Here is a 27,886-nt window from a genome sequence, read left to right as displayed (position 1 = left end):
ATTGTCTAAATTTTTTCTTAATAATTTCATTCACAGGGCACCTGGGTGACTCATTAGGATAAGCATCCAACTCTTGATTTCAGCTCAGGTCATGATTACAGGGTCATGAGACCAAGCCCTACTCAACACTCAATGTGGATCCTGCTTAAGATTCTCTCACTCCCTCTTCCTCTGCTACTCCCTTCCTCCCCTCCTCATGCTCTCTGTCTCTTTAAAAAAAATTAAATAAATAAAATATAAATAATAAATAAATAAAATAATTTCATTCACATTACCTTCATCTTGATGAACTATCTCCTGGAACTCTCTGACTTCCTCTATTTTGAATGGTTGCTGTATATAACCAGTATACATTATATATGTCATCCTCAGATGCCCCTACATCCCTATCCTGGAATTCCCTTCATGTCAGTTCTCAAGTCTAGGTCTCTTGTTCCCATATATTTTTCTTTTTTTGAAGGAACACAATAATCCAGTAGCTTCCTGAGAGAGAGAGATTGAGAGAGAGAGAACGAGAACACAGGAGATAAATTTTGTAAGACTTTGTTTATAAGAAAGTGTCTGGATTCTACTCTCACACTTGATTGATAGCTTAGTTGGGTATAGAAATTTAGGTTGGAAATAATTTTCTTTCAGAATTTTGAAAGCATCATTCCATTGCTTTGTAACGTTCAGTGTGATTTTAAGAAAGCCAAAACTTTATGTAATCTCTCCCCCTTCCCCCAACCCAGAAGCTGGAAAAAAAAGAAAAAACTGCTTTATAATCCCAGTGTTGTAAATTTTTAAGTTATGTGTCATGGCCTGAGTTTATTTTCATCCATTATACTGTGTACTCAATAATTCCCTTTAATATGCGAAGAGTTATTTTTCAGTTTGAGTTTCTTTCTCAATCTCCTTTTATTCACATGCTGGATTTCCTGGAATGGTCCTCTAATTCTCTTACCTTTTCTTACCTATTTATAACTTTTTGTGTTTTTGGTCTTTGGGGAGGAGGAAATTAATCAACTTTATCTTCCGTCATGTCTACTGAATTTATTTCTACTCTAATACTTCAAGAGTTTTTTTGTTTTCTGAATATTCTTGTTTTATGCATCCTATTCTTGTTTTATGAATGCAAGATCTTCTTACTTGCCAAAAATATAAATGAAATAAGAATGTGTTTGAAAAAAATTATCATCTCTTGGGGTCCGTGAGTGGCTCAGTTGGTTAAGCATCTGCCTTCAGGTCAGGTCATAATCTCAGGGTCCTGGGATTGAGCCCTGAATTGGGCTCCCTGCTCTTGGGGAGTCTGCTTCTCCCTCTCCTCTCTACCTATGCTCTCTCTCACTATCTCTTTCTCTCTCTGTCTCCAATAAATAAATAAAATCTTTAAGAAAATTATCATCTTCCTACAGGAAAAGTTACTTTCATCTGTTTCTTTATTTGGTTCTCTGTCATCTAAGGTCCTGTGGTTGTCTTGTGATCCTTGTATATCTGCTCATATTTAAAGGTTTGGTCTCAAAAGCTTGACTGTAGGTTCTGAGCCTGAGACTGGACCTTGTTCACTTTGGACTTCATTGTAGCATGATGCATAGGAATGCCACATTAACCAAATGCAAGGGCCACCATTTACATTGTACTCTTGACATGTTGTCATGAATTTCGAGTATGTGTTTATACTTTTCCTAGCATAGTTGGGGAAGCCTGAATTTCAGCAACTTTATGCTTTTCCACTTAGATTGTCCTATCCTCCAGAAAAGGACCTTCTAGCCTCTTGCCTGGAGAGTAAAGGGCTGGCTGGAAATGTGCTAGAAGCTCAGTGGGAAAGTGAGCTAGATGTTTTAGTGTTCTGTGTGTATATACTAAATGAATCACCCCAGTGTTCAGTATGGTATCTCCACTTCAGCTGTGCCAGTTTCTCTGCAGAATCCACAGACCCTGTGTCTTGCCTTTTCTACAGAATAAACTAGTCTTCTGCCAAGATGGGGAAAGGACAGTTACCTGACTGGTACCGAAAAAGACATTAAACCTGTTTTAGCTCCACATTTACTCTTATATCAAGAGCCAGTATTTGATATGTTGTGAGTTTTTCAGTGTAATGTCATTTACCTATTGCTAGCGTAGAATACTGATTCCCCGGGGGCAGTCAGATCAGTTACCACTGTCAATCTACTCTCTATCTTTCAAAGATCTCCTGCTCAGATATTCTTATCTTGTGGTTTATCCCTCTAAAATATATTTTAAGGTCATTTTATTGGAGTCTCAAGAGAGGCTGATTGTATAATCTCAGAAGTCAACGATTTTCTTACTTTGCAAAAAAAAAAAAAATCCAGTACACATTAAGAATATTGAATCTTTGTATTTATTAATTGCAATAAACATTTTTAGTGTGTTTTTATTTTTGATTAAGAAATTTTTGCCATATCAAAGCTTTTATGTTTCTTTGGTAAAATTTATTACTTTTTTCCTTTGCTATTTCTCGATCTACTTTTAGACTTAGAAATCCTTTCTATATTCAATAGATAAGACAAATAATCACCTTTTTAAAAAAGTACTTATGGGGCGCCTGGGTGGCTCAGTGGGTTAAGCTGCTGCCTTCGGCTCAGGTCATGATCTCAGGGTCCTGGGATCGAGTCCCGCATCGGGCTCTCTGCTCAGCAGGGAGCCTGCTTCCTCCTCTCTCTCTGCCTGCCTTTCTGCCTACTTGTGATCTCTCTCTGTCAAATAAATAAATAAAATCTTAAAAAAAATAAAATAAAAAAAATAAAAAAGTACTTATATATGTGTGTTGTTTGGGTTTTTAAATTTAACTCTTGAATTTATTTGGGATTTATTTAGGTGTATTGTAGAAGTGAGTCCTCAGATTTATTTTTTTCTCCCTAAAAGCCAATTTTTTCAATATCATTTGTTGAATAAATGGGAATCAAGACTATTCATTACATATTAAGTTCCTATATATCTGAGCATCTATCTGTTTCAGGGCTGTTGTTTTCTGCCATTAATTTCTTTGTTGTGTCTTCAACCATTACCACACTGCTTCGTTTTTGGTTTTGGATTTGTTTTGAGATTTATTTATTTATTTGAGGGGGGCGGTGTGCAGAGTGCAGAAGCTGATGACCCTGAGATCATGACCTGAGCTGAAACCTAAAGTTGGATGTTTAACCAACTGAGCCACCCAAGTACCCCCCACCCTGTTTTAAAATTAGTAAGTTTCTACTGTACTTTATTCAGCTGGGCATGCTTTCCTCATTATTCTTTCCTTTAAAAGTCTTTATAAGTTATTCTAATTTTTAAATTCTTCTAGATGAATTTTTAAATCATTATATGAAATAAAATATTCTCATTGGGATTTTGATTACATTTGCATTATATTTAAAGATTAACTTGGAATAAGTGACACTTTTGTAATATCAATTTTTCCGTTCAAGGAGCATGCTATATGTCTCATTTAGCTAAGTCATCATATATTTTCTATTAGAATTCTGTTTAAAAATATCCCAAGAGGACACCTGGGTGGCTCAGTTGGTTGAGTGTCTGCCTTTGGCTTGGGTCATGATCCCAGAGTCCTGGGATCTAGCCCCACATGGGGTTCCCTGCTCATCAGGGAAGCCTGCTTCTCCCTCTCCTTCCACCTGCTTGTGCTTTCATTCTTTCTCTCTAATAAATAAGTAAACAAAATAAAAATATCCCAAGTGGGGCTTCAAGGTGGCTTAGCCAGTTAAGGGTCTGACTTTAGATTTTGGCTCAGGTCCTGATCTCAGGGTCCTGGGATCGAGCCTAGTGTTGGCCTCCATGTTCAGGGTGAAGTGTCTCTCTCTCTCTCTCTCTCTCTCTCTCTCTCAGTCTGCCCCTCCCCTCATATTCATTCTCCCTCTCTCAAATAAATAAATCTTGAAAAAATATTGTCCCGAGTTATTCTATAATGCAGGTATATCATCTGTTATTTTTGAGCATACTCAACAATTTTCACTTACTTCTTAAAGGAAATTTTTTTCTCAATTTCAGAGCAGGCCTCTTCTGCAGGACCTTTTCAGGCCCAAGTCATGCTGAGTTTTCTGTTTATTCATCACTTAACTGGAAGAGATCTATGTAGTCATAATGTCTAATGGACAAGATCAACTATGACCATTCTCTCTTAAGTCCAACAGACACTAAGTCTGACTTTTGAGTTTTCATATTGGTCTCTGCATTTTCCAATTTCAGCAAGAATCTTGCTCATTCAGTATAGTCAGCATCCTCACCTTCCACATCTGATTGATTTCCTCATTCTCTACCATCATTCAGGTGATGTCTGATCACCCTGGCCTGCCTTCAGCAGGATTTCCCCACCTCCTACCTTATCCCTGATGTTTCCTCTTGGTAATTTTCCAGCCCCTGACCCATCCCTGCTCCTGGGCTGTAAATTCCCAACTTTTCTTATGGTATTCGGAGTTAAGCCAGATCATTCTCCCCTACTACAGAACTACATTGTAGTCGTCTCCTTGAATAAAGTCACTAGAATGTCATTAACTAGTGTCATGAATACATTTTTCTTCAACAGGAGTACCTGAGAGCTCCGAGAGGAGGGTGGGAGTTTATCTTCCCACTGCTTTCAAAAGGGTAGATATTTCTGTTTCTGGGTTAAATCCGGACTACAAAGAGAGGAGGAAAAATGTCTCCTCTAATCATTAACATCAACTCTAGTTTGTTCTTAGCTCATGCCTTGTCATCAGTTGTTTTTATAACAAACACACTGTTGCAATTTGGCAGGTGACTCAGCCTTTCTCATCAGGGCTTCCCACTTCCGAGCTGAGCCCTCCTACCACCACTTGCCCTCCCCGCCCCCAGCCCCCAGTCTCCTCCAGCCCAAGAAGTGCAGCGTCACTTCCCTGAAGGGCTCTTGAGATAACCTTTGTACCTTTATAATACTACGTAAACGTAGATGTTAATAGTAGCCCTGGGGACACATTCCTCTGGCTCTGCCAACCCAATATACCTGTCCTATAAGACATGTGATATACAGATTTTGACATTTAACCTTTTCTTAGGAAACTTGCAAGTCATTGTAAAGAAAAATGGCAGGGCATCTTGTCTTCTTCAGACTCGAGCATCCTCATGAGACAGTGAAGGCTGGAAGGATAGTCTGGGAAAGTCTGCCCACATTTTATACCGCATGTTGTGAGGGCAGCAATGGAGAGTTGCAGCCAGATCCCACCCTGAGCTCAGACTGGCGCTTCCTGTAAAGATTCATGAGGCTGGGAATGTAGCGAGTGGGGCTGGGAGGAGGAGAGGAAGAGCCAGAAGGTGAAACGGGGTGGTCTGAGTGTAGAGTGGTAGGTCCTTACTGTATTGTGATATAATTGTAAGTCCCTTAAATCCTATTTGACACAAGGTGACGTGTAAATGTTCAAAGTAATACACAGCGTGTTGGAACTTGTGGGACATGGTCAGAGCACCTCTTTCAAATCAAATGTGACAAAAACAAGAACCAGGGAAGGGGGACCTCTGAAATAGGTCCAACAACAATACTAGAGTAATAAGCTTCAAAGTGATGAGTAGATCCAACAGAAGCAACTCCATCCCAACAGACATGTGTTGTGATATCATACGAAGAGAGCTGTGCCTCAGACATTAACCCTTAAATGTTAACACAAGCCCCTACAGTAGAGAGATTGTGTCTGTTTTAAGAACTGGATCAGTAGTAAAGTGGAAGCTTTGGAGCTCTGTGCAGGTGACGCTGTACAACCTGCAGGGCTGAGTACAACGGGCCACAGAGCAAGGGGATAATTAACGCAAAGACACAGCCTTGGACCAGCCCGAGCACAGGAATTCCAACAACACAAAAGAAAACAAAGGATACAGAAAAACAAATCTTAGAGAACCCACCTGCAAGAGTTGGGAATGCCAGACAACAGTTTTTAAAAAAAGCCTACAATAGAGCATCTGTAAGAGAAAACACAAAAGAAAATGTCGTAACATACACCACCTTCTCGGGAAGTACCCACACATTTCTGAGGGAGTCATAAAGTAATGACAACTGCTGTCTGCTGAGCTCTTCTGGGCCCCAGGCACTGGCCTCCACATTTATACATATTTAATCTTCACGGCTACTCCCCGGGGAGAGGACTCTTATTTTGTCAAAGAGGACCCTAAGGCTTGCAGAAGTTGGGCAGCATGCCTAGCTAGGTCACACAACTGATAGGAGGTAGAGCCGGATTTAAACTTGCTGTAGGTGTGTTCCTGCTCTTTCTCAGTGTCTTAGGGCAGTGAGGAACCTGGATGAAGAGGGAGGAGCCCTGAGCACTCCTCCTGGTTAACTCGATGACCTCAGGCCCAGATCCTCTACCTATGCAAATGACAAGACCAAGCTGGATATGTTTCAAGAGGCTCTTCCAGATCTAAAATGTTGAGTTGGTTCCAAATCAACAGTCTATAGTTTATAAGAGAAACATGCAAGTCAGAAGGCACATGTAGAATAATAGTGAATCATACCCATGTGCAGATTTTAAAAATATAGAGGTTGTCATCATCGTAGTAGATAAAATGAATCAGGAAGTTGACAAGAATACAGATAGGCATCAAGGTCACCACCAAAGGTAAGACATACATACAACAACAAAAGCCTAGAATAGTACTGAGTGCACATACCCTATACACATATTGGGGACATGCATAAAGGAAGAACTAGCAGAAATGCAAGGTGTGTACGTAGATCTCTCTCTCTCTTACCTATATACATAAAGGGTACTGGTAAGAAGTTATATCTGGGGTGCCTGGGTGGCTCAGTCCATTAAGCATCCAACTCTTGCTTTTGGCTTGGGTCATGGTCTCAGGATCATGAGATCCAGCCCCACGATGGGCTCCGCACTCAGCACAGAGTCTGCTGGAGATTCCCTCTCTCTATCTCCCCTTTGCTCCTGCCCCGGCTCACACTCATGCACTCTCTCTCTAAAATAAATAATATCTTAAAAAAAGTTATACCTAATAAAATGGGGGTGGGAATGGGGCAGAAGGAATAGAAAATGGAACTGGAAGGTGTAAGGATAAAATAACAAGGGAAAAATGTATGGACACGTCGTGTGAACATAAAGGTAGAACATGATAATACCCTTTAGACAAATAAATGAAAAAAAATTCATCTTGCTCTTGGACATAAAAGATATTTCGCAATTACCAAAAGGCAGAAAGTCCATGTATCATATTATCCCAATGACATGTAATCATCTTGGAAGAAAATAACATGAACAGAATTAGAAAGGAGCTCAACTGCTTGAAAATTTGGAAATGCTCTCTTTAATGATTTCTGAACTGGGGATGAATTCCTGCATATAGTAACAGAAAGCATTTTTTTTTTTAATGAAAAGAAAGCTCACTATCCTGAGAATTGTTATGAATATATTTTGACTGTATCCAAACCCTATGTAATGAGCAGACAGTTTGTAGAGAACAGACATTATACCAAACGAATGGGTGCACATCTCTCCTAGCTTAATGAAATGCAAAATAACCCTTGCTAGGACTTCATTCCATGCCAAAAAACAAAGGATAAGCCCAATGTTGGGGCGCCAGGCTCAGCGCTGGAGGGATGGGAATGAAAGATAACGAATCCCTGCCCTTGTGGATCCCAGTAGAATGGACATGGCGGACATGGCAGACTGTACGTGAGCATCGTCATGAGGTGTTTAAAGTAATCCTTGAGGGTAAGTTACTGGAAGTGGTTATTTTGTTAGTATGAGGCTGAGATGTGTGTCCCTAAAATGTAAATGGGAGTTTGGTTTCACTCGCCGTGCTGTCCTCAGTATCATGGCAGCCACTGCCCACCAAGAGCAGATCCTCAATAGACACTTGGTGAATGAGTGCAACATGCGTAAAAAAATTACAGCAAAAAAAAATTACAGCACAAGTTCTGTTTCACGTCACTCTGGTTATATCCATATACAAAGGTTTATATGTTCACTTTGAAAGCTCAAGGGGGTGCGCCTGGGTGGCTCAGTGGGTTAAGCCGCTGCCTTCGGCTCAGGTCATGATCTCAGGGTCCTGGGATCGAGTCCCACATCGGGCTCTCTGCTCAGCAGGGAGCCTGCTTCCTCCTCTCTCTCTCTGCCTGCCTCTCTGCCTACTTGTGATCTCTCTCTGTCGAATAAATAAATAAAATCTTTAAAAAAAAAAAAAAGAAAGCTCAAGGGGATTTTTTAAAGATCAAAGTAGAGCATGTTTCCCTTCTCTATCAAGATATTTAGAGTCATGGGAGGCCTGGGAAGCCTAGTCGGTTGCGCAGCTGCCTTTGGCTCAGGTCATGATCCTTGGGGTCCTGGGACTGAGTCCTGCATCAGGCTCCTTGCCTGCTTGTGTTCTCTCTCTCTCTCTGTCAAATAAATAAAATCTTTTAAAAAAAGATACTTAGAGTCATAATTTTTAAATTGAGAAGGTATTCACACATACCCATACCATCCCCTGTATATTCCTGCCTTGTGTGGGCAATGTATTCTGTTCTACCGTGGAACCTTGCGTGTCTAGACTTACGGAGGTAGATCAGCTGTCCTCCACCCTGGCTGCACACTCAAATCCCCTGGAGCTTTATGTACACCCCGTACCTGGGCACAGTCCTAGACAAGCCCACCAACTCCTCTCAGGCTGATGCCCAGGCATCATCGACTCTCATGTTCAGCCAAGAGACCAAGGCCACTTAGGCAGCCGAACTCTTCCATCAAATTTATATTTTCAGGGGGTGCCTGGGTGGCTCAGTTGTTAATCATCTGCCTTTGGCTCAGGTCATGATCCCAGGGTCCTGGGATCGAGCCCCACACTGGACTTACTGCTCTGGGAAGCCTGTTCTCCCTCTTCCACTCCCCCTGCTGTGTTCCTTCTCTCTCTGTGTCAAATAAATAAATAAGATCTTTTTATTTTTTTTTTTTATTTTTTTTTTTAAAGATTTTTTATTTATTTATTTGAGAGAGAGAGACAGTGAGAGAGAGCATGAGCGAGGAGAAGGTCAGAGAGCGAAGCAGACTCCCTATGGAGCTGGGAGCCTGATGTGGGACTCGATCCCGGGACTCCAGGATCACGCCCTGAGCCGAAGGCAGTCGTCCAACCAACTGAGCCACCCAGGCGTCCCTATCTTTTTAAAAAACTATAAAAAAATTTGTATTTTCATTACATAGGATGTACTGAGTCATTCTCAAGAATAATCCTCCAAGAGGTTTTTGTGAAATTCTGAGTATACCTTTCTTGTATTGTGAAGAAAAAATATCTGAACTGGGTGTAGCAAAACGCTGGGGTGCCTCTGTGCCACCCTTCCCCAATATTAATGTCATGGGTGGGCAGACTAGGCTAGCCCAGATAGCCTCTGATCTAATAAAGAGAGGCTTGTTGGAGGTTGACTTATCAGGCCGCATTTACCTCAAAGGGAAGAAAGTTCTAGAAGTTCTCAGAGGCCAGAGGGAGAGGCTGAGCAGGAGTCAGAAGGGCCTGGATGGAAGGAACTTGCCCTGATAATTGACCTAAAAACTGTTCTGTCCATGTGATAAAAAGGAAGCTTGGAGGTCAAGGTCTGGGATTGCTGGTCATTTTGAAGACACAAAGGAGTCTGGCAACCCAAATTTTAGGCTGTACTTCTCTTGGTGGGAGACCTCCCCGTGGGAGCTGTGTTTTTCTCCTGGGCCCTGGGGAAGATTCTCCAGGACCAGGGTAGACGTGTTATCTGTTCAAGGTTTGGCAGGGTTCCTGGGTCTGACTTGGAGTCCAGCAGGAGCGCCTTGTATACTGAGAGCAGCTGGGTCATGGATGGCCTCTAACTCGGGCTAGGGGTTGGGATTAAAGGACCGCCACTGGGCCCAGTTTCAGACCCGTGCTAACAGATCTTGTGGGTAACTGCTTCCTTGTCCCCCTCCTCCAGGCTGCCCATTCTCCAGGGAGGGACATTTGCTTTCGTGGCACCCTCCCTGGCCATGCTCTCCCTTCCTGCTTGGAAGTGCCCTGAGTGGACATTCAATGCCAGTCTGGTGAACACCAGCTCTCCCGAGTTCACCGAGGAATGGCAGAAGAGGATCCGAGAGGTAATGGGCCAAGGGGAGGTGGACTGGGTGATGTTATACTATGACGATGTGCTTGATAATTTTGCTCTAGTTCCATTTATCTCTCGCCTCCTTCCGAAGTCTGCGCTTGTCCGTTTGTAAATGAACCTTAAAATTTTAATTAGGACATAGAGAAAATAACACGATAAATTTCCCAAGCTGAACTTGCTCCTGTTACCAGCAACGGGATCAAGAAACAGATGGGTTTCCATAGATGAGTTTCACCTGGTTTTGAACTTTCTATACAGAACTCCTCAGAACATACCAGTTTGTGTCTGCCTTCTTCATTCACCATGATTTTTACAACAGGCTTTCCCCCGGTTATATGTAGGGGTAGACTCTTCATTCTCTTTATTGAGTAGCCTTCTGTTACATAATTACGCAGTAATTTACTTCTCTATTCTGCTGTTACCCAAACTGTGTTTAAGGGTAGTTTCCAGTTATTGGCTGCTATAGATAGTATTGCTGTGGATGTCTGTGTACTTGGTACTTTTAGGTGAACATATCTATGTTTTCCACTGAACAGACATGTAGGAATGGGCTGGCCGAATCATAGGGAGTGTGTACCAGTCAGGGATCACTGGAGGAGCAGAACCAACGGGATGTGTAGAGGTACATGCAGGAGGAGATGTGTTGTAGGAACCGGCTCACATGGTGAAGGAGGCCAGGAAATCCTTGAGCTGCCTGCTGCAGATGTTGATCTTCATGCCGGTGGGCAGTCTGGGCGGCCACAGTCGTCTGGGCTGGGTCCTCAGTTGCAGAATAAGCAGAGCTCAAACTAGCAACACCGTGAATACCAGTTTTTAAAAATACAAAATCCTTCCATACTCTGTGAAATGTCAGGCGTGGGCAGACTGCCAGCTCTGCGATGGGCCGCACACTCTCCTAGTCTCCCACCAAAGGCACACGTGCCCATCGCTGTTGACAATCTGGACCACCGTGGGCAATGCAAGCGCCTCCAGACGGAGATAGGGATTCTGTTGTTCGGGGGCCCCGTGCGCGTGGTTTGTGGCCCAAGGTATCAACTCATAGACCCTCGTGACTACATTCAAAGTCATACTTCCTCCCTCTTTTTAAGACTCGGGGGCATCACCATGAACCACCAGTATTTGAGATTGAACTATAAACCTTATCCCACACACGGTAAAATTTCAACAGAGCTTTGTACGATCCACTTGTCAGACCGGACTGCTAGTCGCTGGCCCTGCCCCGAGCCCACAGGGGCAACCCTGGGCATTTATGCGCGTGCGTAGTATCACACATAACTCAGCCCACAGGCTGCGTTTAGACTTGCTTTCTTTTTCCCACCAAGGGCCTTCTGTGGAAGTGTTAAATACTCTAACAGCCTCCCCCTTTCTCCATTAGGTGAGCGGCACCCATGCTTTCTGAATTCAGGGACTCACATGGTGAAACTCAAGTCTTTGTTGCTTGAATTAGATTACCTTGTGAGGTAATGTCTGTCCTGGGGGTGAGGGACTGTCACTGGCTCATGAATCCTAGGAACTCCTCCTATGTAACTGCCTTTTCTTTGCCTGACCGTAACTATTTCCTTTATTTTTTAAAAAGATTTTATTTATTTATTTTTGAGAGAGAGAGAGAGTGTGTGTGTGTGTGCTAGAAGCGGGAGGAGGGGATGAGGGAGAAGCAGGCCCCACCTGAGCAAGAAGCCCGATGCGGGACTCGATGCCAGGACTCTGGGATCATGACCAGAGCCAAAGGCAGAAATTTGACTGAGCCTCCCAGGAGCCCATCAGTATTTCTTTTAATCAGTAAATGTTCCTTTAATCAAGCAAAAACTTGAATGTCTTTCTGGCCCTACTCAAGATAACGGTTCGGGTCTCTGATCGGAGCTACTGATGCTCTTCACTAGTCGTCTAATTCCAAACAGGGTGGACTGGTTAGTAAGGGTCTGTGAAAGGGAGGGGGTGGAGGAGCTGCGCCAGACCCCAGCCTCACCCGAAGCCCCATGGCAGAGTGGAAGCTCCCGGCTTCTGACAGGGTCTGTCCTCATTCAGTGTGGGGTACCTCACAGGAGCTCTGAGCTGTGAGGGCAGAGGACATCCTCAGGGAGCTCTGAGCTGTGAGGTACCTCAGGGAGCTCTGAGCTGTGAGGGCAGAGGACATCCATCTGAGCCAGACCCGTGAGTGTCAGCCTGAACCTTCTGCGGTTCTTCCCTTTCAGAAGCAACCTTTTTGCACCCACCTGTGCTCTGAGAGGCCTAAAGTGCTCAGTCCCTCCATCACCCCCTCAAGGCCTTGTGCTTCCTTTTTATCTCGGGTTAGACCCAGAGTTAGTTAACAAGGCTCTGGAATCTTTAAAGAACACTCCCGTGGCAGCTCTGGACCAAGATATTCCCTAAGAATTTCACTTGTCAAGCTGGTGAGTCCTGGATTTTTGCCAGATACACTGGCCAATCTCAGATGCCACGTGTTATAGTGCCTTCTCCAAATTAGGCTATGCTTCTTCAGGAAGCCTGGTTTTATGAGGCCGTCGACAGAATGAGTCACAGAACACGTGCATGGCTTGTGGGTGTTTGTCTATTTGTTTGTTTTTGCTGTCCCCCTGGGGAGCCCATATTTGGCTTCATTAAATCCAAATTAAAACCAAGCAAAGAACAAGAAGTGGGGGTTCCTCACCCTGCTCTACTAGACGCCAGGGAAGGTTTCCCTTCCATGCAGACCAGCTGAGCTCTGGAATTTCTTCTGCAGGAATCTCTTGCCTGCACAGTATCCAAGAAGAAATATCTGACGCATTCATTTGTCTCTTCTCCTACCTTAAGCATGTCTGCTCAAATCTTCCCTGTGTCCTAATGAAGCATCTGCCTCCAGCCCTATCATAGCACAACTCACAAACCTTCGGCGCATTCGGAAGCCTTTGCCTTGTGTTTCGAGGACACTGGGCAAGAGTTCTGGAAAATAATTTCCCTGGGGCTTGAACAGTATTAATAGTGAGGGAGGTGTTTAGGGATATGGGTCATGCTGTACCTGTGTTAAACATGTTACCCCGGGGTGCCTGGGTGGCTCAGTGGGTTAAGCCGCTGCCTTCGGCTCGGGTCATGATCTCAGGGTTCTGGGATCGAGTCCCGCATCGGGCTCTTTGCTCGGTGGGGAGCCTGCATCCCTCTCTCTCTCTGCCTGCCTCTCCATCTGCTTGTGATTTCTCTCTGTCAAATAAATAAAAAACAAACAAACAAACAAACAACAACAAAAAAAATGTTACCCCAAGTGGCAGAGATACCATATTCTCTTTAACCTTTATTGTTTTTTTTTTTTAAGATTTATTTATTTATTTGACAGAGAGAGATCACAAGCAGGCAGAGAGAGAGGAGGAAGCAGGCTCCCTGATGAGCAGAAAGCCTGATGGGGGGCTCGATCCCAGGACTCTGGGATCATGACCTGAGCCGAAGGCAGCAGCTTAACCCACTGAGCCACCCAGGTGCCCCTATTGTTCATTTTTCAATTAGCATTAATTGCACCTCGGATAAACCTCATTGGCTACAATACTGCCACTGCGCAAAGCTTATTGTTTATTTTTGTGTTTATGATATACAGAGTCCTTTAACGTTCTTTAAAGGAATATGAGAACTTCAGCTCTGGGACCAAATCCAGCCCGAGGTCTGTTTTTTAACTGCTCACGCGTTAAGAATGATTTTTACAGTTTAAAAGGTTGTTTAAAAAAAAAAAAGAAAGAAAAGAAAAGAAAATGTGATAGAAAGCACACATGGCTCACAAAGTCTAAAATATTTACTATCTGGCTTTTTACAGAAAAAGTTTGCCAACTCCTGCCTGAAACTCAGGGCCCAGGGTAGGGATTCCTTTTGCCCTAGGACAATAGTCTCCACTATTTTTTTTCCCACGTTATCTCTGACACAGTGAGCCAAACCCGAATCCTTATCTGTGGCCGTTGAGCTCCATCTGCTGGTCTGATGCTTTTCACCAATGCTGTAAAGTCTGAGAAAGTTCTTGCAAATTTCAACCTCCTTTCATTAATTGGATTGATTGGTTGAATTCACGTAACTAGGCTATTGGAACTTAAGGTAGCGTCTCCCTGTTCATTTGAATTGTATTTATCCACACACATCTCAAGGACTGAAACCATTGGTGGCCAGCACACCACATGTATCTCCTTACACTAGTCCCCAGTGAAGGTGATGCAAATGCAGGACCAAAAGGAAGGTTGTTACTTACTGGGCTCAAGTAATGGGGAAGTGAAAGTCAACAGTGAATCTAGTTTAAGGACATGGTGGTAGCAGAAACAGTAAAAAACTGGGAAAAGAAGGCAAGTTCAGTTTTCAACACCTTAGACCAGTTCAGATTTCACCTTTCAGTATCATGGTAGTTTTTATGTACCTACTTATGTGTCCTTAGGTATAAGTGAGATGAGTGATAGCAATGATAGAAGGAATGAGAAGGAGGGATTAAAATTATTTTGTTATTATAAGGTGCTCAGACTACCCATGAAGTGGCATAGTGTTCTTTGAAAGTGGACTTGGATTAGTTGTAAAAGTACATTGCAAATTCTAGGGCAACCACTCAAAAAAGTAAAAAAAAAAAATTAGTGTAACTGATACACTAAGAGAGGACAAAAAATTGAACCCTATGAAATGCTCAATTAAAACTACAAAAAGAGAGGAAGACAAAAATAGGAACAAAGAACCAAGGTCAGCAAGTAGAAAACAGTAACGAGTATGGTAGATATCAACCCAACTATGTAGTTGAATGTCAGTGGATTAAATATACAAACGAAATGACAGAGATTGTCAGAGGGGATAAAAAATACAGGTGACCTAACTATATATTGTCTATAAGAAGCCTACTTTAAATGAAGACACATAGGGGCGCCTGGGTGGCTCAGTCGGTGAAGCGTCTGCCTCGGCTCAGGTCATGATCCCAGGTCCTGGGATCTGATCCCTGCTCAGCAGGAAGCCTCCCGCTTCTCCCTCTGCCTGCTGCTCCCCCTGCTTGTGCTCGCATTCTCTCTGACAAATAAATAAATATCGTTAAAAGATAAATATAAAGACACACAGAGATTGAAAGTAAGTGGATGGAGGAAAATATACCATGCCAACACTAATCCAGACAAAGTAGAAGTTGCTCTGTTACTTTCAGAAAGAGCAGACTTTAAAATAAGGAAAAGTTTTCAGGGATAAAATGGAATGCATAACATCCAAACTAGGAGAGTAAGAAAGGAGCCATTAAGTAAATTCAATCGGTCCAGTTGAGTAGGGGTTGGCAAACTACAGTCCAGGAACGAGATCTGGCCTGCTGCTTGTTTTTATATAGCTCACAAGCTAAGAACAGTTTTACACTTTAAGTGGTTGGAAAAGAAGACTATGAATTCATGATGTGTCAGAATTATATGAAATTCTAATTTCAGTATCTACACATGAAATGTTATTGGAACACAGCGAGGCTCATTTGTTCACAACTTGTCTGGGAAAGTTTCGACAGAGCCCATATGGCCCATCCAGCCTAAAATATTCACTATGTGGTCCTTTACAGAATTTTTTTTTTTTTTTTTTTTTTGCCAACTCTTGCAATAGAAAGTGGGAACACAGAAAAATAAGGCAGCAAGAGGTTCAGCACGCTATGGAGTGACGTTAGACATCACCACCATAGTCACGATGACCAATAAATACTTTTGAAGGCTATTTCCAGAAAACCTTCTAATGAAGTGAACATGTCCAACAGGTAGTTGGAAATCCAGAACTGGAGAGACGAGCAAGAACAGGGCTCTCCTTGCCTCCGTCACTCTGGGATTCAGCTTTGATCCTGCAGTGCCTCTGAGGGCGCCCCCTTGTGGGGGTAGCCCAGGTTGAGAGGTGGCCTGTGCCCCTGGGTCTGCCATGATGGCCCAGGCTGGGCTGAGGCCCACAGTTCCCGCAAGCTTCAAGGTGTCTGAGCTGTACTTTCTCTCTCCAGTTGCAGGGTGCCATTATGGTTGCATCCTGTGTCCAGATGCTAGTAGGATTCTCAGGCCTCATTGGGTTTCTCATGCGCTTCATTGGCCCCTTGACCATCGCTCCGACCATCTCCTTGGTGGCCTTGCCTCTCTTTGATTCTGCAGGCAGTAACGCTGGGGTCCACTGGGGGATTGCCGCTGTGTAAGTACTCCCTGGGAATGAAATGGAAGCTCAGTTCTTTCTGGAAGATCACCCAGTAAGAATAACGTGTTCTTGGTATTGGCAAACTCTTGTGGTTTATAGATTCTACGACTATTTATTACATGATTAGTCCTCAAAAACAATGAGTTAATCATGGGCAGTATGTAAGAATACTTAGTGTCGTGTTTACAAAATATTGATACTGCGGGTCCTCTGCCTGCTAGGTTTTCATTGAGCCAATCTTTGTAGACCTCTGTCACCTGGGAAGGGTGCAAAGACAGGGCTCCAGCCCTCTCCATAATCTTGTAGAATAGGAGAGAGAGGAGCCTTGGGTCCAAGGAGCTGTGACACCAGGAGACAGTGATAAGAATCATAGAAGGCCATGCATGGTCCAGGAAAGGGGGCCATGACAGCCAGCTGGAAGGATCAGGAAGGCTTTAGGGAAAGAAGAGGCCTTAGACACTTCCACAGAGCCTCGAAGGGACTTGGGATTGGCACCGGACACACTCATTCATGCCGCTGTGATGGTCGGACCAAGAGGACTTGCAGAATGACCTGGGAGAGAAGACAGTCTCAGACTCAGGCCTCACTCTCTCCGTCTGCTGGGATCTGTCCAGCATCTGACCCACAGAGAGGAATAGTCCCTCTTCCCGGTATTCCTCTCCAGCCACCAGCAGCTCTGAAAGGGAACAACAACCCACCTTCTCAGGGATGGGACCTGCCTCCTTGGGGACCCTCCCGGTGCGGCCCTGGCCACCCCCTTCCAGAGATGCATGGTGGCTCAACTTCCTGGCCCCTTGCTCAGGACGAGCCCCAGCTAGCCAGCCTGGGCATGGTTTGTGTCTGTTTCAGGACCATCTTCCTCATCGTACTGTTTTCTCAGTACCTGAAAAACGTCGCAGTACCTGTGCCGGTTTATGGAGGAAAGAAGTGCCACACGTCTAAGTTCTACCTGTTTCAGGTCTTCCCGGTAAGAAGCACTCCCCACGCTTCTGGAAAGAAGCACTTCCCTTCTTAGTGGACTCGCCCGGAGGGTGAGGGTCAGGGTCAGCCTCTTGCACTCCCAGAAGGTCCCCAAGGCAAATACTTCCCCATGTGCAGGTTCTCACCTCCCTGACTCCCACCCCTCTGCTGTACAAGGAGGTCAAGGGGAACCCCGCCATCCATGGGAACACTCCTCTGCTTTTGGTGTAATGCAGTCCCCATTGTTCATGAAGCTTCTCACCCCAGAGCAGAGAACTCTGCCCTAGGTTGCTGCTCTGGGCACCCGTGTGGGAAAGCCTTGTCATACGTTCCTGGGGCCATCCCCAGAGCAAGGTTCATGGCTAATTATACAAAACTGATGACCTGGTTGCTCAGATCAAGGTCTTGGTGGCTCGTGGGTAATCTGGACTCATTGCAGTGGGGCTGGTCCCTCCCTTTTCAGACACTGCTCTGCTGGATTTGCATCTTGGTGTGAGATCTGTGTAGCTGCCAACCACACAGTATGTTTTCAGCCCTTAATTCCACTGTGAGCTACATTTCACATTGTAAAAAGATACTTCCACATCTCACTGATCCCTCACTGCCCTGCAGTCTGGTGGTCCTACCATTCTGCGTGCACAAGCCTTCCTCGGGGATGTTGCTAAAAATGCACCTTTCTGGGGCTGTCCCCAGGGATTAAATCTCAGTAGAGCTTCAGGCTCTGCAGCACAGTGATTGTCATTCCATTGTACAGATGAGGAAACTGAGGCTCAGAGAGTTTGAGCCAAGGTCATGTGACCAGCCAATGGTGGAAAGAGAAACAGACAGTAATCCTTCTGACCCAGGCCGTGCCCGTTTTGCTAGGCCTTTCTGCCTCCATTTGACCCAAGGTTTTTCCACAGTTTGTTTCCTACATTCCTTAAATGCACTAATGATGACACAGATTGCTGTTGGCATCGGAAGGGCCCGTAACCCAGCGTTTCCTCATTTCACAGAGCTTCCCTGACCTCCCTCCCAGGCCCAGCACCTCTGGGAGGTGTTGGCAGGGCCTGGGGCCCTGGGCAGGGTAGTGAAGGGGGCTCCCTCTGCAGGTGCTGCTGGCGCTCTGCCTCTCGTGGCTTCTCTGCTTCGTGCTCACGGTCACCAACGCCCTTCCCACGGCCCCCACGGCCTATGGGCACCTGGCCCGCACTGACACCAAAGGCAATGTGCTGAGCCAGGCTCCTTGGTTTCGCTTCCCTTACCCAGGTAATGAGAAGATAGGGCCCCTTTCTACCAGGGACACGTGTTTTCCAGTACTGTCCATGGGGTCAAGCGCACTGAATGGAGAGTTGACTAGAGGCAGGGGATGGATCTCCTCCAAAAGATCTGACAAGGAGGAGCAGGCCCTAGGGGGTCCGTATGAGACCCCTAAGAGAAGAAGGAGACCCTTGGGTTGTCCTAAGAATCTTCTGGGGATGTTAGACCAAAGGCTCCCATTCTGGGACCTTCCTCTCCTTCCCTTCTCCATGTTACTCAGAACTCATGGCCTGAGAGCAGGCAGATCGGAGAGGTCTCGACCTTCTAGCCGGAACTTTGGGAGTCTTCCTGGATTAGTTGGATTCTACCCAAGGGAGCCTTAGCCTGAATTAGAACATTTCTGGGAAGATGAGGTCAAGACCATCCCTTAGCCCACTTCTGGTTGCCTTTCCCAGCACTTTTGGCTCAGGTGTATTAATAACCAGGTTCCAGGGTGGGCTGGCCGGGCCCCATGGACTGTGGAGCTCCTGCCTCCCTGAATAAGAATCTCTGCTTCCAAATGCTTCAAGATCTGCCCAGGAAGGGACCCCGCTGCTGGCTGTTTTGGTGCACAGTGCCCTCAAGGTCTGGGTGTGTGCTTGCCCTCAGGGAGGAGTGGGTAGGGCAGGAGTCCATGCCAAAGCCTCTGGACAATTGTAGGGTTGGGAGATACACTGCCGGGTCTTGCAAGCTTCCCAAAGACCCCTTCTGGCACAGAAGTTATTTTGGGCGCAGCAACGCATGGTCTTCTGGATTAACATTCCCTCTGCATCGCTTCTGCAGGACAGTGGGGTCTCCCCACCATCAGCCTGGCCGGGGTCTTTGGGATCATTGCAGGGGTAATCTCCTCGATGGTGGAGTCCGTAGGTGATTATTATGCCTGTGCCCGGCTGGTGGGGGCCCCCCCGCCTCCGAGGCACGCTGTCAACCGCGGCATCGGCATCGAGGGTCTCGGATGTCTGCTGGCGGGGGCCTGGGGGACAGGGAATGGCACCACCTCCTACAGCGAGAACGTCGGGGCGCTGGGCATCACCAGGGTAAGTCCGCCGACAGCGGCTTCAGGCCGGGTACCTGCATCCATCATGCCCCTGTGAGTCTCTTTTCAACCAACTCACATTGCTTATTTGATTGATCTGGAGCTCAGACGTCCAACACGGGGCTCAGGGCCTAAAATAAAAATATTGGCAGGGCTGAGTTTCCGTTTGCTTTGAGGCAAGCCTTTTATCTTGTTCCTTTATGAGGATTACAAACACAACCAAAGAATTTATTTTGACGTGGTAAATCCTTACCCCCTGTCTTGTCAGGAGGACATTTAAATAAATAAGCTCTTAGATGGGAAAGAAAAATAAGCAAAGGCAGGATCTGCTACTTTCTTACCACAGCAGTTGCCACTAGAGTGTCTGTGGAAAGATACTTAAAAAAATACTTTTCATTGTGGTTAAAGACACACAACATAAAAACTGAGATCCGCAGCCACCAAACAAGCCCTTATTCCCCTTTCTCCCCAGCACCTGTCAACCAGCATTCTAGTTGCTGTTTCTATGATTTCGATGACTCCAGGGACTTCCTAACAGTGTAAGCCTACAGGACTTGTCTTTTTATGACTGGCTTATCTCACTTAGCAGCATGTCTGGGACATGTCCGTGGACAGACTGACACCGCATTTCGTTGATGCCTTGTTTGGATTTCATTCTGGCTCCTCTCTGTGGCCCTCACTGCCCTTGATGGTAGAGCCTAGCCTTGGGCTTCATCGTGTCTCTCTCTGTCCCCCCGCACTCCAGACACACGGATTTTCCTTCCCACCACCTCCCCCGCAGCTTTACTGAGGTATACTTCACTATACTATAATATTGCTTAAGTTTAAGCTGTAAATGTGTTTATTTGATACACTCCTGATTTGCCACGGGATGACCATGAGCTAACACTCCCATCGTGTTACATAATTATAATTTCTTTTTTTGTGGTGAGAACACTTAAGATCTGTCCTCTTAGCAACTTTTAAATGTGTGATTGGGAGGCCTGGTTAACTGTAATCACAATATTGTACATGTAGATCCCCAGAACTTACTCATCTTTTAACTGAAAGGTTGTACTCTTTGACGAACATCGCCCCATTTTCTGTACCCGAGCACCCTGGTAACCACCATTCTACTCTATTTCTGTGAATTTAGCTTATTTATTTATTTATTAAATATTTTATTTATTTATTTGACAGAGAGAGAGAGAGAGATCACAAGTAGGCAGAGAGGCAGGCAGAGAGAGAGGAGGAAGCAGGCTTCCCGCTGAGCAGAGAGCCTGATACGTGGCTCAATCCCAGGACCCTGAGATCATGACCTGAGCTGAAGGCGGAGGCTTTAACCCACTGAGCCACCCAGGCATCCCGCTTATTATTTTTTTACTTATTTTATTCATCCGTTCATTTGTTCATTTATTCATCCATCAATTAATTAGTTAATTAATTAATTAATGAAAGAGAGAATCTTTTTTTTAATAATTTTTTATTTTTTATAAACATATATTTTTATCCCCGGGGGTACAGGTATGTGAATCACCAGGTTTACACACTTCACAGCACTCACCGTAGCACATACCCTCCCCAATGTCCATAACCCACTCCCCTTCCCTCAACCCCCCTCCCCCCAACAACCCTCAGTTTGTTTTGTGAGATTAAGAGTCACTTATGGTTTGTCTCCTTCCCGATCCCATCTTGTTTCATTTATTCTTGAGAGAGAATCTTAAGGAGACTCCATGCCCAGCATGGAGCCCAAGGCAGGGGGTGGGAGGGATTCGATCTCAAACCCTGAGATCATGACCTGAGCTGAAATCAAGAGTTGAACCCTTACCCAACTGAGCCATCTAGGCACTCTGATTTTAGCTTTTTTAGATTCCACATAGGAATGGTATCATAAGATATTTGTCTTTCTTTGACATATTTCACCTAGCATAATGCCTTCAAGGTCTGTCCGTGTTGTTGCAGATGGAAAGATCTCAGTGTTTACGGCTGATTAATGTTCCACATATATGCCGCATTTCTTTCTCCACTCATCCATCATTTAGGTTGTTTCCATACCTTGGCTCTTGTCAATCATGCTGCAATGAACATGGGCTGTAGATATCTTTTCAAGTTAATGTTTTGGTTTCTTGACATAAAGACTCACAAGAGGAATTGCTGGGTCACCTGGTGATTCTATTTTTAATTTTTTGAGGAAAAGCCATGCTGTTTTCCATTGTGACTTTGCCAACTTACGTTCCCATCAATAGCACACAAAGGTTCCCTTTTCTGCACATCTCTACCAACACTTGTTATTAATCTTTTTTTATGATAACTGAATTTAACAGATGTGAGGTGATATTTTATTGTGGTTTTGATTTGCATTTCCCTGATGATGAGGGATGTTGAGCATCTTTTCATGGATCTGTTGGCCAATTGGGAGTCTTCTTGGGAGAAATGTCTATTCAGTGTCTCTGTCTATTTTAAAAATCATTACTGTTGTATTATTGAGGCATACAAATTCTTTATACATTTTGGATATTAATCCCTGACCAGGTTGCTGGTTTACAAATATTTTATCCCATCCTGCAGGATGCCTTTCTATTTTGTCAGATGTTGCCATTGCTGAGCAGAAGCTTTTTAGTTTGATGGAGTCCCATTTGTTTACATTTGCTTTTGTTGCTTATACTTTTGGTGTCAAACCCCCCAAAATGCCAATACCAATTTCAAGGGGATTTCCCCCTATATCCTCTTCTAGGATTTTCATAGTTTCAGATCTCACATTTAAGTCTTTAATACATGTTGAGTTAAATTTTTTGAGTGGTGCAAGGTAGAGGTCTAATTTCATCCTTCTGTATGTGGTTCTCTGGGTTTCCCAACCCCATTTATTGATGAGACTATCCTCTCCCCCACTGAATATGCTTGACTTTCTTGCCAAATATTAGCTGACCATATATGCATGGTTTTACTTTGGGGCTCTGAATTCAGTTCTGTTGGTCTACATGTCTATTTTGTCAGGACCATACCATTTTAATTACTACAGATTGGTAGTATCATTTGAAGTCAGGCAATGTGATGCCTCCAGCTTTATTCTTCTTTCTCAGGATTGCTTTAGCTATTCAGGGTCTTTAGTATTTACAGACAAATTTTAGGATTTTTTTCCCTATCTCTCTGAAAAATGCAATTGGGTTCGTGTTAGGGACTGCATTGAATCTAAAAACAGCTTTAGGTAGTATGAACATTTTGACTTTAAATCTTATCCATGAACCCATGGTATCTTTCCATTTGTTTGTGTCTTCTTTGATTTCTTTCATCAGTGTCTTACAGTTTTTAGCACACAGATCTGTCATTTCCTTGGTTAAATTCATTCTTAAGTATTTGATTGTTTTTGATGCTATTGTGACCAGATTATTTTAATTTTCAGATATTTTGTTGTTAGTTTATAGAAATGCAACTGGTATGTTGATTTTTGCATTCTGTGACTTTACTGGTTCATTACTGGGCCTTATGGTTTCTTGGTTGAGTCTAGGATTTTCTCTATATCAGATCATATCATCTCTGCTGTCATTTATGTATTGAGGTACGTTCCTTCTATACCCAATTTGTTGAGAGTTTTTGTCACAAAAAGATTTATTTAATCTTTATCTGCTTCTATGAGATGATTGTACAGTTTTTATCTTTCATTTTGCTTATGTGGTGTATCACATTTATTGTATATGCATGTTGAAACATCCTTGCATCCCAAGGCTAAATCCCACTTGATCATAGTGTATGGTCCTTCTAATATGTTGTTGAATTTGCTTTCCTAATTTTTAAAAAAGATTTTATTTATTTGAGAGAGAGGGCTAGAGAGAGAGAACATGCACACATAGAAGGAGAGGGAGAAGCAGACTCCCTCTCTGAACAAGGAGGCCAACACGGGGCTCGATACCAGGACCCTGAGATCATGACCTGAGCCGAAGGCAGATGTTTAAACCACTGAGCCACCCAGGTGTCCCCAAATGCCCATTCTTTTTTTTTTTTTTTTTTACCTTCCCCAATGTCCATAACTCCACGACCCTCTCCCTACCCCTTTACCCCCGGCAACGCTAAGTTTGTTTTGTGAGATTAAGAGTCTCTTATGGTTTGTCTCCCTCCCGATCCCATCTTGTTTCATTTATTCTTTTCCTACCCCCAAGCCCCCTATGTCGCCTCTCAACTTCCTCATTTCAGGGAGATCATATGATAATTGTCTTTCTCTGATTGACTTATTTTGATAAGCATAATACCCTCTAGTTCCATCTATGTCATCACAAATGGCAAGATTTCATTTCTTTTGATGGCTGCATAGTATTCCCTTGTGTATATGCCACATCTTCTTGATCCATTTATCTGTTGATAGACATCAAGGTTCTTTCCATAGTTTGGCTATTGTGGACATTGCTGCCATAAACATTCGGGTACGTGTATCCCTTCGGATCACTACATTTATATCTTTAGGGCAAATACCCAGTAGTGCAATTGCTGTGTCATAGGGCAGCTCTATTTTCATCTTTTGAGGAACCTCCAAGCTGTTTTCCAGAGTGGTTGCACCAACTTGCATTCCCACCAACAGTGCAGAAGGGTTCCCCTTTCTCCACATCCTCGCCAGCATCTATCATTTCCTGACTTGTGAATTTTAGCCATTCTGACTGGTGTGAGGTGGTATCTCATTGTGGTTTTGACCCAAATGCCCATTCTTAAGTCCTGCGCCACTGCCTCCAAGAGAGGCCTTTTGCCTCACTGGAAAGGCTTCCTGGGGAAGGAGCATTTGAGTCAGGACTTCAAAGCAGGGAGAGAGCAGTGAGTGAAGAGATGAGGCCAGATGCTGGGACACGAGGTCACACCCTCATCCTTTCCAAGCCCGTGTGGGGCCGGGGGGGGGTGGCATTTTGGGGTCATGTCACCTAGAGTATTGTTTGCAGAGCAGGGTCGCGGCCCGGTTGGTACTGAGCTCCCATCTTGTCGTCCTGAGCCCTGCAGGTGGGGAGCAGAATGGTGATGGTCGCTGCCGGCTGCTTGCTGCTGGTGATGGGCGTATTCGGGAAGATAGGGGCTGCCTTTGCCACCATCCCGACCCCAGTGATCGGAGGCATGTTCCTGGTGATGTTCGGGGTCATCACCGCCGTGGGGATCTCCAATCTTCAGGTGAGGCTCGGCGGTCTGAGAAGAGCAGCTGGTGCATCTCTTGAAAGGGAGCAGGGCTGGGGCTGGGGAGGAGGAAAAGGAATCCTTGGTCCCAGACACTACAGTGGTTTCCAAATAGAAGAAAGAAACAGCCAGAAGCATCCAGGCTTCTGAAAAACAGAAACTGCCTCGGTTTGCATTGGGTCGTCTGGACCACTCGGCTCCCAGGGACACGTGGGAATCATGCCTGGTCTGCCCCCTGGGTGTGGTGCTGCATCCGGCCTCGCTGCCCCACCTCTGATGGCAGCGGGTGGGGAGGGTACCCTGGTGCGGAGAGTTAAGAGTGCTGGGCAGTACACGTGCTGATGGCTCGGGCTGCCGTGGGGCCTCTCTCCTGCAGTATGTGGACATGAACTCATCCAGGAACCTCTTTATCTTTGGCTTCTCCATCTACTGTGGGCTCGCCATTCCCAGCTGGGTGAACAACAACGCTGAGAAGCTCCAGACAGGTGAGCCTCTGTGTTCTGAACTGTGACCGCCCCAGGGGCAAGGCCAGTGGGGACCTTGGTCCCTGGAAATCCCTGTTTCTTTTGTCTTCACTCCAGGGATTCTCCAACTGGACCAGGTCATCCAGGTGCTGCTGACCACGGGCATGTTTGTTGGTGGATTTCTGGGCTTTTTCCTGGACAACACCATCCCCGGTAGGGCTCGCCTTTGCTCTGTAGGCTGGTGGTGTGGATAGACCGGAAGCATCAGGCCGGCCCTCATGGCTTCTTGGACCCTTAGTACCATGTCAGGCTGAACATAGCATATCCTGAGCAGGCCCTGGGTCTGGGTGGGAGGTATAGGTCCGTATTAGCTTTCTAGGGCTGCCGTAACAAAGCACCCCAGACTGGTGTAAACAGCCAAAGTGGATTTCCTCATAGTCTGGAAGCTAAAAGACAGAGATCAAGGTGCTGGCAGAGTTGGTTTCCCCCAAAGCCTCTCTCCTTGGCTCACAGATGGCCACCTTCTTGCTGTGACCTCACATGGCCTTTCCTCTGGCGGGTGCCTCCCTGGTGTCTCTCTGTGTGTCGGAGCTCTTTCTATAAGGACAACAGTCATATTAGATTAGGGTCCACCCCAAAGGCCTCATCTTTAACGGAATCACCTCTTTAAAGGTCCTGTCTCCAAATATATTCATGTTCTGAGACAGTGGGGTTAAGGCTTCAACTTATGATTTGGGGGTGGGGAACCACAATTCAAAGCCCTAAGGTGAGAAACACACCAGAAGCAGAAAGAAAAATAGCTAAGAGCCCAAAGTCTAGTTGGTGAGGGAGAGAACACATGCATTCTTTTCCTCCCTTCCTCTCTCTCTTCCTTTCCTTCTAAAAAGCCCACTGAACACTACTGTGTTCCAGGCTGTGTCCTGAGAGTACAAAGAGCAGAAAGACGTGCCTCCCACCTTCCAGAAACCCACGGGCTAGAGAGAGGAAGGAAGACAAGAGAACAGACAATGAGAATAGAGGGTAATACGTGAGGCGAGGAGCAGTCCGAGGGTCCGGGTGCTGAGGACGTCGCAGTGAGGAGTGCAGGCCGCCCTCGTGGATGGCTTTCAGTGCTCTCTTCTAGAACCTCCCAACCCTCTTCGTGGTGCTCTCTTTTCCACATTTGTTCTCTCCACGTGTAAAGTGCACCTGCATTCTAGAAACAAAGCGTGGAAAGACCCGCCCTTTGAAGGTGGGGCAAGGATGGTGCTTAAAGAAGATTGTTCCCTCCCGCAGTGGGAGCTCAGGGAATGCCCCTGCGATGGGACTCTGGATGGAGCAGGAAGAGAAGGTGCTGTTGGCTCGGGGAGGGCGCAGAGCAGAGACCCCACGAGTGCCTGCAGGGGGCGCCAGAGGCCTCCCCGGCCCGGTGGTGCTGGGTCAGTGCCCGGGGCTGACTGCTCCGCTGTCTCCCATTAGGAAGCCTGGAGGAGAGAGGCCTCCTGGTGTGGAATCAAATCCAGGAGGACTCCGAGGAGACTGCAAAGGCCTTGGAGGTGTACCGCCTGCCCTGCGGGATCGGCACCAAGGTCTGCACGTCCTCCTGCACCCAGTACCTCCCCTTCTGGCCCAGGCTGGAAGCCGGGAGCCGGGAGCGGGGCCGGAACCTGCTGGCCCGCCTCTTCCAGGACCCCTCTGGAGCGTGCGGGAAGGGCGCCTCTGAAACCAAGCTGTGACAAGAATGTCCTCACGCCCGCCCCAACGCGCTCTTCACCCCCCTCCCCGACCTCAAGAGCTCATCCGCATGGCGAGGAGGGTGGGCACCCTGCATGCAGGGCAACCAGATGAGTACTGATTAAGGCCATGAGGAGGGTGCTGCTTTGATATATTTGGACGCTGCAGCCTTCCACGTGCTCCAGCGAAAACCAGGCCCCCACCTCCAGCGTCAGCCCGTGTGACCCAGGGTTCGCCCAGATGCGCTGGGCCCACACGTTCTCGGTCATACTTTGATGCCTTGGGACAAAGAGGCGGGGGGTGGCAGAGGGGACGGAGGTGGGGCTGTTTGCTGGAAGGCACCAGGAACAGTTGTCTTCGAGCCCCTCTTGTCCTCCCCCTCCCTGGCACCTGCCCCTGGAGTCTGGCGCCTCAGGAGAGATGAGGAGGACCCCCTGTTCCCCCAGCGCCTGCTCTGATCTTCTGGTGCTCCAGGCCGCCCCCGGCTCAAGCTGTTTGTGATGGAAGGTTCTTAGCGTGCACGTTCTTGGAATCGAGTGCCCGGACTCTGGCTTAGGCTTTGCCCTGCTCTTGCAGGCTGCCAAGGAATCAGAACCCACTCCCCCAAATGGCCTCCCTCAAGAGTGCAGCATGAACTCCTGCCTGAGTTTCCAGCTGTCTGGTCTGCCCTGCAAATTTCAGATTTGCGGTCTCCACCATTAATATTTAAACTGATACCTACCCCCGTACCCTTACCTGTCCTCTGGGGTCTGTTTCTCTGACAGATAGGTGCTGGCTCATACGGGACGATATCATCAGTCAAGACACAGGAAGATACCTTTGTAGGAAGAGGCCTCGGTGGGGAGGACAGGAGGGCAAGGCCCATCGGAGGGGATGTTAAAGCGACACATGCGTCCTGGGCTGCACCACAGCCAGTGATCCCTGCGGGTGGGGAGCAGAGGGCTGTTCGATCTGAAGAGTGGAGGCAGGGACACTCCTAGCGCATGGCCACGGGGAGAAAGGACACAGCATTCCCCTGAGGTCTGCCCTGGCCAGGGTCCACTGCCACACAATGCTCCAGGAATGAGGGCTGCACTGGAGTGGGTGGGGGCCACTTGGAGCTGGCACGTGTTCCTTGAGGACCTACTCTGTGCAGGCACCTCTGTAAAGGCTGATTTCTCCTTTCCCCCTTAT

The 27,886-nt window shown here is 46.0% G+C and overlaps 1 protein-coding gene and 1 pseudogene across 4 annotated transcripts in view; one reads left to right on the top strand and one right to left on the bottom strand.

The window, feature by feature from the left end:
• Positions 1-27,885, top strand: part of LOC122905097 (solute carrier family 23 member 1-like) — a 47,602-nt gene extending 19,717 nt beyond the window's left edge. For all 4 annotated transcript variants that reach the window (XM_044246629.1, XM_044246628.1, XM_044246627.1 and 1 more), the window contains exons 4-12: positions 9,854-10,013; positions 15,954-16,135; positions 16,988-17,105; positions 18,190-18,346; positions 19,160-19,413; positions 24,369-24,533; positions 24,913-25,021; positions 25,118-25,213; positions 26,459-27,885. In XM_044246629.1, coding sequence (XP_044102564.1) covers positions 9,854-10,013; positions 15,954-16,135; positions 16,988-17,105; positions 18,190-18,346; positions 19,160-19,413; positions 24,369-24,533; positions 24,913-25,021; positions 25,118-25,213; positions 26,459-26,715 — 1,498 coding nt within the window. In that variant the 3' untranslated portion in view covers positions 26,716-27,885. The remainder of the gene's footprint in view (positions 1-9,853; positions 10,014-15,953; positions 16,136-16,987; positions 17,106-18,189; positions 18,347-19,159; positions 19,414-24,368; positions 24,534-24,912; positions 25,022-25,117; positions 25,214-26,458) is intronic.
• On the bottom strand, positions 13,369-13,552 carry LOC122905663 (annotated as a pseudogene).
• Position 27,886: the final 1 nt, after the last annotated feature.

This window comes from Neovison vison, chromosome 4, assembly GCF_020171115.1.
Source record: "Neovison vison isolate M4711 chromosome 4, ASM_NN_V1, whole genome shotgun sequence".
NCBI classification, from domain to species: Eukaryota; Metazoa; Chordata; class Mammalia; order Carnivora; family Mustelidae; genus Neogale; species Neogale vison.
The sequence above is the reverse complement of the archived record's forward strand: the minus strand, read 5'-3'. Positions and strand labels throughout refer to the sequence as shown.